This window comes from Spea bombifrons, chromosome 1 (genome assembly GCF_027358695.1).
Source record: "Spea bombifrons isolate aSpeBom1 chromosome 1, aSpeBom1.2.pri, whole genome shotgun sequence".
Classification (NCBI taxonomy): domain Eukaryota; kingdom Metazoa; phylum Chordata; class Amphibia; order Anura; family Pelobatidae; genus Spea; species Spea bombifrons.
The window spans coordinates 102626370-102641102 of NC_071087.1; the positions used below are offsets into that span (position 1 = coordinate 102626370).

The window sequence follows — 14733 nt, forward strand, 5'->3', positions numbered from 1 at the left end:
AAAATAACAGAGAAAGGAATATATTTAGCATTCCATAAACCGAAAAGGAAAGAAAACAAAATCTAGTAGCTGTAATTTGTTAAACACATTAAAAGATACTAAAATACTATGTATAACAGGCACAGCTTTAAAAGTTATATACACATAAAATATGTACATATCATCAGGACCAAACTGGGGATTTCTGAGCTTAAACCTCAGGAAACTAATTTTTATCTTTTCATTTTCATTTTTCATTTTCATACCCGATGACATAAGTACAGCCAACAGCTGGACATGCTAACATCGTTGCAACTTTTGGGATTGTAAAACTTTCCCAGAAATATCTCCTGACACTTTCAATGGTCACTGATTTGTGCTTAGAAGCATGCCTTGTGGCAAAGCTTTATAGAGATTACTTTATATGACCTTGTTATTAATTTCTAAACATTTGTGCAAGTAGGGCACGCAAAATTAAAATGAGGGGCTTATCCTCCTTAAGAGGGAAACTTGGGAGGCATATGCATACCTGGGAACTCTCCAGGTTTGCCCAGATATTGCCAGGTGAAGCACCGCTTCTCATGTTCAAGACCCAAATCCTCCCTTTCAATGGGGGACCTTCCCACCGACATCAGTGGGCAGTCCTGGCCGCATCCTGCAAGGGAAGGCTCCAGGTAGCTGGAGCCCAGAGGTTCCCAGGTATGGGCATATGTAATCACGTAAAATAATCCAGAATTGTTCAAGGAATGCTTAACTGCCATGTGACACAAAGTATGGACGTATAGGCTGTTGCAATAGAAACGGGAAAGGCTGCTCAAATGATGAAATATCTGCAAAGTTTACAAAAGTGACTCCAGTCACAGTTTTTTTCAGAAGCAGAAAAACATTGTTTGTGGTCACATACATACAAGTAAAACTACGCACCAGTAGGAAGCCAAATTATAGCATGTATTTTTTACTACAGCCTTATTTTCTGTGATGTACTCTACTTATTACATAGATTTAGAAAACAAATGAATTTCCACACTCATCAGGCGGATGACAATCTGCGCAAAGAAAACCGGAGGACCAGTCCTGAGAATTTTGTAAAACTACAGCAAGAGACAGACCGTAATCTATTCTGTCCTGCAATGGTGTCATTAGCAGAAAAAGTGTGCCATTTGATTCTACAATTGTAGATTGCATGCACTGGCGCGTTAACAATACCTACTAGAAAAGACAACAACCCTGAATTTTACGACAAGCGCATGATGCATATATTTTTATATAGAACACCAGTTTCTCCGGTAATGAGTTTTAGCGCTTGTCGCAGAAGGTGTGTGGGATCGATGGTGTGACAGGTTTCCTACGTGACAAGTGTTTGTGGGGGATGACCAAAGCAACTATACAATACTAGTAGCAAATGATTTATGGAAGGGAAAACACATTTGAATAAAAATGTGGCATAACATTCCAGAAATATTTTATTAAAATCTTAGGTTTTTCTCCACTAATGCAAAGAAATTCACTGCTTAAAATGAAAAAAAAATACTTCTCGCTTTGAGCATAAAATACAGCTGCATACATTGTAATACAGGTAAACATTGACAAAAAAATTCTGTATTTATCTCATTTTGTTCCAATAAACTTCCTTTATCAGCAGACGTGGAGGCTGCTGCTGTTGCCAGTCATGTGATATTCAGGGTGACTTTCTCGGCTCAGACACTACACTGAGCTGATTCTTTATGGCAATGTTAATTAAGTCAGTTCCTCCTTAGTCTTTTATTACTGTATTTGCTTGGATATAAGACAAGGTTTTTTCACAGCAAATGCTCGGAAAAATACCCCTCGTCATATTCAAATAGGAGGTCTGACTATAAGACTAAGATACAGATCCCTCACAGCGCTGCAGGGGACCTGGATCCTCCTCTCTGGCGGCCGGTGGACGTCTGCACGATGACAACCTCTGCTGCTGCCGCCAAACACTTCCACTAGGGCTTCTATGACCGAGCGCCGGCGTCAAGTAGGCGTGCATCACAGACGTTCACCAGCCGGCAGAGAGGATGATCCCCCGCAGTGCTGCAGGGGACCTCCTCTCTGGCAGCCGGTGAACATCTGCGTGATGCGTGCAGACAACCTCTGCTGTTTCCCAACACTTCCATGATGGAGCTCTTGTGTGACATGACCTTCTGGTGTCATAGAAGCCGCAGCGGAAGTGCTGGATAGCACCAGAGGTTGTCTATGCGCACCTCGCAGACGTTCACCGGCTGCCCTTACCAGACACCAGGGAGTCTACAGCACAAGGGAACAAGTCTGGGGATGCATTGATAAGTCGGGGGGGGGTATAAGGGGGCAGATTGACAAATAAAAACCAATGCATTTTTCTCAAATCATAGTTTTTATAAAATATGAGCAAATAGTTTTTTTCCCCCCAAAATTAATATTCAAATAGGGGGGGGGTCCATCTTATAATCGAGCAAATGCAGTAGTCTGACTGGGTGATTAAGACTTAGCGGTCTTATGGAAATGTCAGGAGGTATAATTTTAGCTTATACCTATAAACCATCAAAACTATACTTTCATTTTTTTTTTACTCAAATATATTACAAAGATTAAAGTAGTAATGAAATTTTGGTTGAGCACGGGAGCTCCGTACAAATGCATACACAAATTAACCCAGTTTCCTAATAACTTTCCCGGTGGGCCTGAAACACTGCAGTCTCTCAAACACTATGTAACCGTCAGCAGCATGCGCAGAATTAAACATGCAGGTGGAATGTAAACATCTTGACATAGCTTCAGAAATTTGCTCATCTTTTTGTCGATTGTGGGTTGTTCCCGTTGCATGCAGGGCTTTTACTTATCCCAGGCTCCTAGTCTACAGTTCAAGGCAATCAAGACAAACTGGAAAACCACGGGGTCTTGTCAAGGGAGCAGAACATATGTCACAAACACTTGGTGTGGTTAAATTACGGTTCTTGCAATATCTTTTATACATTTGTTTCAGAGATATGATTTGAATAATCATTCAAATAATTAGCATATTAGCAACAGCAGGAATAAAAGAAATGCAATCTTTTCTTTCCCGTCTACAAAGTTTGGCTGATAAAAAGCAGCTCTCTCCTGCCAGTGTATGGGACGAAGGTCAATGACAGGCTGAAACATGACACAATGGGAAATTCAGGAGGAAAGCAGACAAGACAGAGCCTTTCCCACAATCACTCAAGGGACTAGTGACCTAGTTCAAGTGCTCTGCTAATATATTGTACATTTGATGGCTCCTGTTCCTCCTGGAAAATGCTTCAGCTGCTCTGTGCTATCAGCCACTCCTCTGTACCAAGTGATGAGAATGGGGCAGTCTGATTATATCAATTAGTCATTATAGTAATCTGGATCTAGGAGACTAAAAGGAGTCTGGTGACTTTTAAATTGACCCCAGTATATCAAACATTTTCCCCCAAACAGAAAGTATTGTATGTATAATATTACAGTTGGCAGGGAGCCAGTGAGGAATGTAGTCAATGTAGTCGTAAGAGGGAGTGGTGCATACAGAACATACAGTAACTGCAAACACAGTCTGAAGCCGAGAAGCTTGGTCTTGCTACGGAATAGGAACCTCGCTGCAGGTTAGCATATGTGGTCTGTCTCGCCTACGCATATTAAGTGTTTATGAAATCAAGGATCACCTATAAGATTGTATAACAGGGTTTCCGGCAGGACACTTAATAGACTATTTAAGGGTGAGGATAGAACCAGCAGTCAACCTTGAAAACGGCATGGGGTATGCAATACCACCACTTATAATTTGTACAAGAAAAAGGACACTTAAAAGGCATATATTTTTGTTTTAAAATAGCTTGGCATCTTCTCCTAGACTGAGATCCCTCCCAGGCGGTTAATTTATTGATTTATACAGCAGCAGCAGCATCTTCTGCCTAATTTACCGAACAAATGTGATTAACGAGAACAAAAAAGGTATTTGAAGGGTGACCAACAACTGCATTAAAACAAAATGTCTGATGCTACAGACATTAAAACTATGTTGGGGTCCCTGTTGCTGCAATACAATCTCAAGGTAAAAGGCAGAGTCTCGTGAACATTTTATTATTGTTTACCAAAAAAGTAAACTATTGTCAACTGTTTATTAAAAGTAAAAAACAAAAAATCTCTTCAGCTTATTGTTCTTAATTGACGATAACCTGTGGATGGTCAGACTTCGTTTATTAGTGGATGGCACACCACAGCCAGTCTACAAATCCTGGCTTCCTTAGTTCACAAACAAACACACTCCTTAATAACTGGGGTTATTACACAACTCGTTGGTTAATCAATTTATTATAGCCTGAACCCTTTTGTTTTTGCTACAGTTGAGTCACGGGTGCCTCAAGCAAAGTATGTTCCTCGTTTGCTTTCCTGATATTTTGGCTTGTCAGGATAATATTAAAAGAAGAAATTTTTTTCTACATTTTGTTGTATTTTTATTTGTTCATTCCCCCTTAAGTGGATTTTGTATTTTTTTTTTCTATACATTTTATATTTATACAAAATGATCAAATAAAGTATTTAGTTAGATCAACAGGAATTTCCTACTACATCATTGGTCATCTGGTAAAAAAAAAGCTATACCATGGATACACTTTCCATCATGGACCAGAGGCACAGTTCAACATATGCTCATAATATGTAAAAATATCTGTGACCTTGAGAGTGTCATATCGGCCAAAAGATGTGCACACACACTAATTTGGGTATGAGTTTATAGCTCTTGGTATAAACAATACCTCAATACTTGTTCAGCATCATACCCTACATACAGTGATAACACCCATGTTGCTTTGGGGGCTAAAATGCAACGTTAAGGATAGTGTGCATTTTTCAAATTGGAACTTTGATGTATGGCCATCCTGTCCCCGTGTCCTACTTGGGACATCTTTAATGCCTTCTGGTTCAATTTAACCACATGAAATCATATTTATATATATATAAAACTAGACAACCAAGGGTATTTCAAATGGTGGTATTTTTAACACTTTCAATTACAGGACTTAAGTAAAACCATCCAGTTTAAATAATCACATAGTGATTAGTAAGCTGGGCTCCACTGACCTGCATGGCTGGCTGTAGTCAACATGCAGGGAGAGTTCAGAGTTTACTCTTTTACTTTGTACTGGGTGCCACCATCTTGTGAGAGGCAGCACGCTGGTGTTTGTGATCGCTCATAACCATGCCATCTCTATGGAGAACTCAGTGACATTAAACGTGGCACTACCATAGGATGCCACATGTCAGTTCATGAAATTTTATGCCCTGCTGGATCCGCTCATGTCCACGCTTAGTGCTATTCTTGGGAAGTGGCATCATCTAGGATTAACAGCTGAACCACAAAGCAGTAAACCACGCGCATGCAAAAGAGCAGGGCTGGCAAGTGCAAAACAGCATAAAAATCACCTGTACTCTGTAGCATTACTCACTACAGAGTTCCAAACTGCCTCTGGAATAAACATCAACATTCATAATATGGGTTTCCATGGCCAAGAAGCTGTACACAAGTCAAAGCTCACTATGCACAATGTCAAGCATTGGTTGCCTTGGTGTAAAGCAAACCGCCACTGGACTCCGGAACAGTGGCAACGTGCTCCATATAGTGAAACATGATTCATCAATCAAGAGAAGTCTGATGAATGAATCTAGCGAATGCCCAGAGAACGAGGAGGAGGGACAATGGTCTGGTAATGCTAGCATGGCCTTCTTGCCCGACATCACAAATGCTCTACTGGCTAAATAGGCAAAAACTTCCACAGAGACACGCCAGAGTGGAGGCTGTTAGAGCCGCAACGGGGAGGGTCAACTCCATATTAAAGACCATGGTTTCAGAATGGGATGTCCAACAAGCTCACATCCACATATGTTTAAGAGTGTACTTCTTCTGGATATTGCCCAGTTCCCTCTAAAAATGTATGTGTCTAGCGGCTCCCAATAACGTAATACTTTATACATATGTGTAAGATACCATTGCACATTTATAAATGGCTAACTAGCAGAATCCTCTGTTTCACTGAAATTGAACTATACTCAATTCCTTTGTACATAATTTCGCTCTCATTCTTTTATAGAAAGGAGCTGGTAATCATGCTAAAATTCTCTCCAATACTCATCATATATACCAGAAACAAGTGAACTCCTTGGTGTCTTGGTTTATCACACAAGCAGGAAATTTGTAGCTTTGTTGTCAGGTCTGTCACCATAAAGATAAACAATACTTCCTCCTAATCAAGAACACATTTTTTTGCAAAAAAATAATAAAGCAAACAGTGGGGTTTGAGGCTATAATTTTTTACTGGAATCATAAGATTTTTGTACTGTTGTACAGGTTGTTTAACGGTATGCACAACTTATCAACTTATTCATGTTTTGGTAATAAGTAGATGTATCTGACCCATTAGCTAATATAAAGTGGCCCAATGACTGTGCTCTATGTCACCCTAAGTAATCTCATAGACATGGGAACTTCATCCCAAATATGAAAACAGTCCAAGCAGAAAACAAAGGCATTGTTGCAATCTAACCCTCACAGCACAAGTACATAAACTATATTACTTATGGTTGTGTTAATCCTGCCTTGCTGGAAACCTGCTGACCTATACTGGTCAATACTCACAGAAAATTAGCTGCACTCTTTAGTTATTGGGAAGGGCCTATTCTTCCCTCCACATAGGTTAAATATTTTTTCTACTACATAGTGTAAAACAAGAAACATAGTTAACATGATGTAATTTGTTCACTTTGCGCAATGGCCAGGACAGTGACCTGGGACATTTGCCAGGACAGTCTACCGATGAGGTCTGTCTCAAGAATGTGCCAACAAAATGGGGACACAAGGCATCTATACACAACTACTACATGAAAAAGTAAATGGGTCAGACACTACTAAGCACACTGCTTACCTTGTTGTGTTCATACTTGTATGGGATTTTAAGGGTTTCCATGGCACGGATCATAGCCTGCATTGCTGTGAATATATTTTGATAAACAAGTTTGGTGAAACCCCTCTTATCTTCATCAGAGTAGCCAGATCCGTGAATAATTCGCATTTGCTTGATAAACGTGCTTTTGCCACTTTCTCCTGTGCCTGGAAATAGAACAAAAGAAATTGTGTTTCAGAATATTTACAGAGCAAAAAATTTGAATAAATTAGGCAAATGTTGAAGGATGTTCTATGCAATATAGTAGTTGTTCTCTACAGGGCCGGCCTTAGGGGTGGGCGGATGCCTCCCACTTTCACCGCAGGACTCCGGCAACAAGGTAAGTGGGGTGGGGCGCCAGAGGAGTAGTCCGCACAGGGCGCCACAACGCCTAAGGCCGGCTCTGGTTCTCTAGGAAATACTAGCATTGAAATGTTAGGATCCCTCCATGACCAAACTAAAACCTAGAAAGGGCACGTGAATGTGGCTACCTATCCCCTGGGGTTTGTCTAACTATGCCCAAAACACAGTATGAGCTAAAGCATTTGATCAGTACTTTGGTGGTCAAAAGGGGAGATCTATTAAGGGCACATTAGACTTGAAAGGAAAAAGGAAGGAAAAAAAAAAAAAAAAAAAAAAAGTCATCAACGCCTTTTAAAAACCATTGTTTCCAGCAGAACTAGAATGGTGATGAGCCCACAAAATTCTAACATGGGCAATATCCAGCAAGGAGTTATTTGTAGTACTTACTAGGCCTGGACTGGACACCTGGAAGCCTTCAAAATGCCTAGTGAGCCTGGCAAAACCAGCCTATACATTGGTCCAGGCTGCACTTTCCCACCCCAAGCATGGGTGGATCCAGGGGGCAACATGACAATTGCTCCCCCTTCAAGAAAGCTTCACAAGTAGGGCTAAAGTAGTGCGGGACTTCCCTCTTTATACCCCTAATTTCAAGGCGGAAGAGTTATGTCGCATTGCATGACCCTGTTGGAGTAGCACAGCAGGAAGCTGCATGGAAGGCAAGATGAAGATGAGGTAAGTGAGTCGCATGTGTGTCTAGATATGTGGGTCTGGGTATGCGTCTGCCTGAATTTCTGTGTGTGAGTAGGTTAGCATGTGGGTGTGTGTCTGGGTTCATGTGTTCCTGGCTGGGTTTGGGCATGGTTTTGGTGTGGGGGGGACAGCATTTGATGATCTGGCACTTCCATATTGCACTAATCCTCAATAAAACAAGCACTTTGTAGCCAGTACTTTCTGTTTCACTATTAAGTGCCTCTTCGTTTAGGCTAGATTCCTGTAAGGCCTCACTGCGCCTTCCTTTCTCCAAAGACATTTAAGAGTTTGGCTGTGCATTACAGCTAGTAAATTATCACACCATTCCTATTTGCATATGCTCTTTGCCTTAGTTACTTTACACTTATTGCACTCAATTAAAATCCCTGAAGTAGAAGAAACAAATCCCAGAGCTCATTTGACCGTTTCAAATAGTACTTTGATAGAATTTCCCTGCTACCAATTTTTTTTTATTATTATTTATATATTTTGTGCTGACCTCACACAGTGCATGTTTATCAGGGAGGTTACGACAGCTCTAGAGTAAGAGGTTTCACACGAACAAAAGAACTTGTGGCTACTGAAAGCATTTATTAATCTGTCAACTCGGGAGATCGAACAAATTGTGCTGCAAGCACTTTACACTAATGGAATCAACAGGAAAAAGGAGTGATCAGTAGAAACATTAAAGGAGCGTTATGCTATAATGCAGAAAAGGTGCAAAACTCAAGAATAACTTAATACCCACTCACCTGAAAGACCTTAAACATATTATACATGGGCCAGTGTGATATTTCAGTGTCCATACATACCAATAAAGCCGGCAAGGTAATGAAAATTACTCAAACAGAACACTGAAGAGGACCCGACTCATCTATATACACACACAGGAATATTCCCCTTTTAATGCTTAACATATGTGGAACCACAATGCTCCTTTTGAGGAGACTTTAAACAGTTGATTAAGAGATTGGGGTTACCATTACTTCGTACACCATCTACAATTACTACCAAAAAGAGCTCCCAACACAAATATAGGTGCTGCCAATTAATAAGATCTATATTTTATACAATAAAAAAAAAATTCAGTCCCATGTTAGAGAGCTGTGCTTTACATACACAAGCACTATTGTAGATATACTTACAGAGCTGTCCCTCCAATCATTTTTTCAGATAAACATGTAACATGTTAAAAATGATAAAACTGGGATTTACTGCCCATTTAATTACCCTGTTTATATATACATATACACTGATCAGCCATAATATTATGACCGCTGACAGGTGAAGTGAATAAACACTGATAATCTTATCATGGCACCTGTCAGTGAGTGGGATATATTAGGCAGCAAGTAAACATTTCCTCCTCAAAGTTGGTGTGTCAGAAGAAGGAGAAATGGGCAAGCGTAAGAACCTGAGGGACTTTGACTAGGGCAAAATTCTGATGGCTAGACAGATGAGCTACTGTAGCTCAAATTGTTGAAAAAGTTAAATGCTGGTTCTGATAGAAAGATGTCAGAACACACAGTGCATCACAGTTTGTTGCATATGGGGCTGCGTAGGCACAGACCAGTAAACCCTTGCTGACCCCTGCCCAATGTCGAAAGTGCCTACAATGGGCACGTGAGCATATGAACTGGACCACCAAACAATGGAAGAGGGTGGCCTGGCTCGATGAATCACTCTTTCATTTTACATCATGAGGATGGCTGGGCAGGTGTGCGGCACTCACCTGGAGAACACACGGCGCCAGGATGCATCTGGGCCTCATCTTGTAACTTATAGACTTATGGAAACCCTTGTCTAGTTCAGAAAGCAGGACAACGAGATCTATGTTGTGATGGCCGAGCATGTAAGGAATGGGGGAGTGCTGTCCCTGTGGGGCATGCCGTCTCTCCACCCTTGTGCAGAAGTACGCCAGGAGGTCAGAATAATACAGAAGAAATTTGCAGAGAGAGGTATAGAAACACTACTCTTCCTCAGTGGATCCGTCTGCATTATTCTGGCTAATTTTGTTGCAATTAAAACTTATACAAATTCAAATGCACACGTCTACAGGATAGTGTTATCCTTAGCAACGGTACACCACGTGCATTACGCTCACAACACACACACACACTTTTTTTTGTTAAATTTACCGGTCCCATTAAATTTCATAGGATAACCTCAGATTGAAGGAGTGAAAGTCCTATTTAGACTTTGTCCTTTAAATAGTATTCAAGCCTTCGGTGACACATCACGGTTATAATAATTTTCCTCCTGGTAAGCATTTCACATGGAACAATGCAGAGCACATGGTATTGATTACACTGGGATGAAAATTTGATATAAGCAAGAGTTTAATCATGTATGTCTCATCTGTAGGTTATATTATAATAAAAGGAGACTAAATAGTTTAATTTTCTTTTTTTTTTTCAAAAAACTAAATTGTGCTTGTTACTGTCAAACCGTGGTTCACAAACCACAACCATGCAAACATATGACACAACTGATAAAAAGAAGCTATTCTTAAAGGGGAGGACTCATGATATACATAACACCTCCTTCAGCACAAAATACAGAGATGTATACAGTAACATAGCTGGGCATTGTTAAAAACTTGGTTTTGTCTCATTTGGTTGAAAAACAAAAACGAAAAAGAACAAAAAAGAACAAAAAAAAAAAAAAAAAAAAAAAACTTCCTGTACCTGAAGGATTCTATAGTTTTCAATTATGTGATATTTTGGGTTACTGTCCCTGCTCAAACATCATACTAACCTTATTCTTTATGGCAAAACTAATTAAGTCCTGCTTGTAGGGTGAAAACCTTTCCTCTGTAGACTTTCATTAATTAGTGCCAGGCTGAGTGAGTAAGACTGAGCTATCCTCTGCTTTACAACAATGCAGTATGATAAGCTAGCAAGTATATAATGGGCTACCAAGCTATAGCTATATATCATTAGTAGTCTGAAAGCATTATGTAAAAACTAGACAAACATCTGGGGAAAACTTAAATCTGTATGAAACAGAATAAACATTTTTTAGATTTGTTTTAAACCAAAAGATGGAAGTTAAGAAGAAAAACATGGCTCGAAATCTCCATTCTCATAGGAATGCTTAAGCTTCCTTTGAAGACATCCTGTTGACTTCCATAAACAACAATTACATAGTCTTCTAGCATATACTAAGCTGGACAAAAATGTAGGAGCCAATAAATCTGCCATTGATAAATAAGACAGCAAAGGCGACTACAAAGGAGTATCAACATTATTAAAAATAATGTTTTTTGCATTCAAGTTACATAGAGCCCTCGCTAAAATCACACACACAAAAAATAATGCTGTAAAGCAAGAATGCTTTCAAAAGGTAGACATGAATAGGTTATTTTTTGTCATTTAACAAAATGTGAAGTGAGCAAAAGAAAAATCAATATTTGGGGACCACTCTTTGCCATCACAACTGCATGTTTCCTGATGTTCTCTCTTTTGACAAAACACAAAGAAACAGGCAATGTTGAGGACCGTAGACACTGTGGTCGGCCAAGGAAGCAGTGCAACAGATGAAGAAAACATCAGGTTTACTTCCTTTCCCAATCTGAAGATGCCCAGCTCCATCAGGTCAGCACCGACAGAAAACAGCGGGACCCTGGTATAACCATCTACTGTCCAGACAGGTCTGGTCAGAAGCAGTCTTCTTGGAGGACTTATGTCCAAACAAGGCCATACTATATATGAAAACAGAGGACAGAGGAACTGGAATGCAGAAAAACAGCGGCAGGTGCTCAGGAGGGATGAGTCTAAATTTGAAATATTTGGCTGTAGCAGAAGGGCTTGAGTACAAAAATTAGTGTTTATAGGCAACAGCAAGGCATAGTGAAGCTTCCTTGAAAGTTTAGGGTTGCATTTCTGCAAATTAAGATGGGGATTTGGTGAGAATTACCGTATTTGCTCGATTATAAAAAATTACAATTATAAAAATACCCCTCGTCTTATAATCAGACCTCAAAAAGGTCTGACTATGAGACGACTAAGATCCAGATCCCCCGCAGCTGCAGACGCAGACAACCCCGCTTCTAGCCACACCTCCGTCCGGCTGCAGCGCAAGTTGTCTACGCTGCATGACAGGGGAGTCAGAAGCACCGGTAAGTTGGGGGGGGCAGGGGGAGTTAAACGGGGGGGGGTCATAAGTAGGGCTGCAACAACTAATCGATAAAATCGATAATGAAAATCGTTGCCAACGAATTTCATTATCAATTAGTTGAATCGATTATAAATGAGGGTTTTTTCAGAGCAAACACTCTGTTTACAGTCCCTCCCTGTAATCACTGTGACAACTGGCCCCGCCCCTTCCTTCTCCGAGAAGGCCAGAACCACATGGCTGTGACACTCATCTAACTGTAAGTATAAAATTAATATTTGGGCTGCTGAAAGTTAGGGGAGGTGTGGGTTAATTTAAGGGCAGTTATGGTTAATAGGGTGTTTAGGGTTAATTTAGGGGCAGCTATGGTTAATGGGGTGTTTAGGGTTAATATAGGGGCAGCTATGGTTAATGGGGTGTTTAGGGTTAATTTAGGGGCAGTTATGGTTAATAGGGTGTTTAGGCTTAATTTAATGATGAGGACTGAGGGTTAATTTAATTAATTTAATAAAGTTAACTTAAAATGCAGTTAGAGGTAAAGGGGGGGGGCAGACTAAGGGGAATCTAAATCCTGGGGGCAGTGAAGATTAACCCAGTACTTATTTATAAAAGTATGGTGTCAGTGTGCTGTGAACAGGTCTGTGACTCTATGAGGGGACTATGAGATATCGGGGGGGGTATAAGGCATATCTGGGGAGGATGGAGTGACATATCTGGGGGTATAAGGCATATACGGTATATAAGGCATATATGGGGAGGGCAGCGTGGCATGTCTGGGGAGGATGGAGTGGTGTATCAGGGGGGGTATAAGGCATATCAGGCACAGTGGCATATGTGGGGGTAGAGTGCAGTGACATATGTGGAAGGCAGCGTGGCAAGCCTGGGCTCAAATGTGCATAAATTGGGGGGGGGCTGATTGGGAAATACAAGACATGAAATGCATTTTAGCAAAGTTTTTTTTTATTCTGCTGTTTGTATTTAACATCGTTTATTAAATTATTTTAAATAAATAAAAAACGTATTCATTTTTTTTTATCCGATCGAAAAAATAACCGGCCAACTAATCGATTATGAAAATAATCGTTAGTTGCAGCCCTAGTCGTAAGGCATTTCTGGAGGCAGAGTGTTCTACGAAGTGCCTTTTAACCCCCTTAATGCCACTCTGCCTCCAAAAATGCCTTTTTAACTCTCTATACGCCACTCTGCCTCAATTGCCTTAAACCTCCCTATATGCCACTCTGCCCCAAAATATGCCTTTTAACCCTCTAAATGCCAGAGTGACATATAGGGGTATAAGGCATTTCTGGAGGCAGAGTGGCACATAGGGGGTCAAAAGGCATATCATGGGGCACAGTGGCATATAGGGGGTATAAGGCATTTCTGGGGCAGACGTGCATAACTGGGGGGGCAGGTTGGAAAATAGAAGGAAATAAAACCAAAATATTTTTTTTTTTTACTAAAAAAAATAGTTTACATGAATTAACATTTACTGGTAAAGCTTTTTTCCTATAGGGTCGTCTTATATTCAGGCTTTTCCTTTTTTTCCCTAAATTAATATTCAGATTTGGGGGATCGTCTTATAATCAGGGTCGTCTCATAATCGAGCAAATATGGTAATGGTCTCCTTGATAGTGATTAGTACAGGCAGACTTATCCTCATGCAATACCATCAGGGAGGCATCTTATTGGCCCCAAATTATTATTCTGCAGCGTGACAACTACCCCAAATATATATAGTTCTTAATCGCTTTGGCTGTAAGCAATCCTGGAAAGGCCCCCCATCGAGCACGGGTCTCAACATCATCAGAGAAGCAACTTGCTGCTACATAAATCCACAGAACTTTGGTTAGTTCTCAAAGATGTTTGGAACAACCTACCTGCCAAGCTTGTTAAAAGAAGAACAAAAAATAAATAAAAACTGTGTTTAAGTGTACCTATAAGAACTGATGCTGTTTTGAAGGCAAAGGGTTGCCACACCAAATATTGATTTAAGATGTTTCTTCTGTTCACTCAATTTTGTTAAATGATAACCCCCCCCCCCCCCCAAAAAACCCCTTTTTTTTTTTCCACACCCGCCTACAAATATTTGAACAATATTGTACATGCATAAAGTGGCAAGAAAAAGTAGATGAAATTACCTGGTTATCTACATTAAATTGTTCACAATATGTGATCGAATGTACATCTAAGTCACATGTATAGACAAACAAAAGCTAATAACACAAACGATAATTTTTCATGCCTTTATTTTACCCATTTAACATTCACAGTGCTGGTGGAAAAGGTAAGGGAACCCTTGTATTTAATAACTAGTCAAACCTCCTGTGCCAGCAATTACCTCAAGCAAGCACTTCCGGTAGCTGTAGATGAGACCTGCACACCTTTCAGGAGGAAATTCAGACCTTCCTTCTTTACAGAACTGCTTAAGCTTAGCCATATTCCAAGGGTATCTGGTGTGAACAGCTTTCTAGGTTAAAGGTCTGAGCGCTGACTGGGGCTACTACAAAACGCAGATTCTGTAGTACGTTTACTTGCTCTACTGCATTATACAAATAGTACTAAGCTTCAGCTAAAAGGACAGCCATCTTGACGTTATCCAGTAGAATACCTTTATAAACTTGGGACTTTATTGTCCACTTAAGGA

General features: G+C 40.3%; 1 protein-coding gene across 1 annotated transcript in view; it reads right to left on the reverse strand.

Annotated features, from left to right (window-relative positions):
- The window catches only part of LOC128497043 (guanine nucleotide-binding protein G(q) subunit alpha), a 46725-nt gene that overhangs the window by 14117 nt on the left and 17875 nt on the right, over window positions 1-14733 (reverse strand). Inside the window, exon 2 of the mRNA XM_053466905.1 lies at window positions 6903-7087. Coding sequence (XP_053322880.1) covers window positions 6903-7087 — 185 coding nt within the window. The remainder of the gene's footprint in view (window positions 1-6902; window positions 7088-14733) is intronic.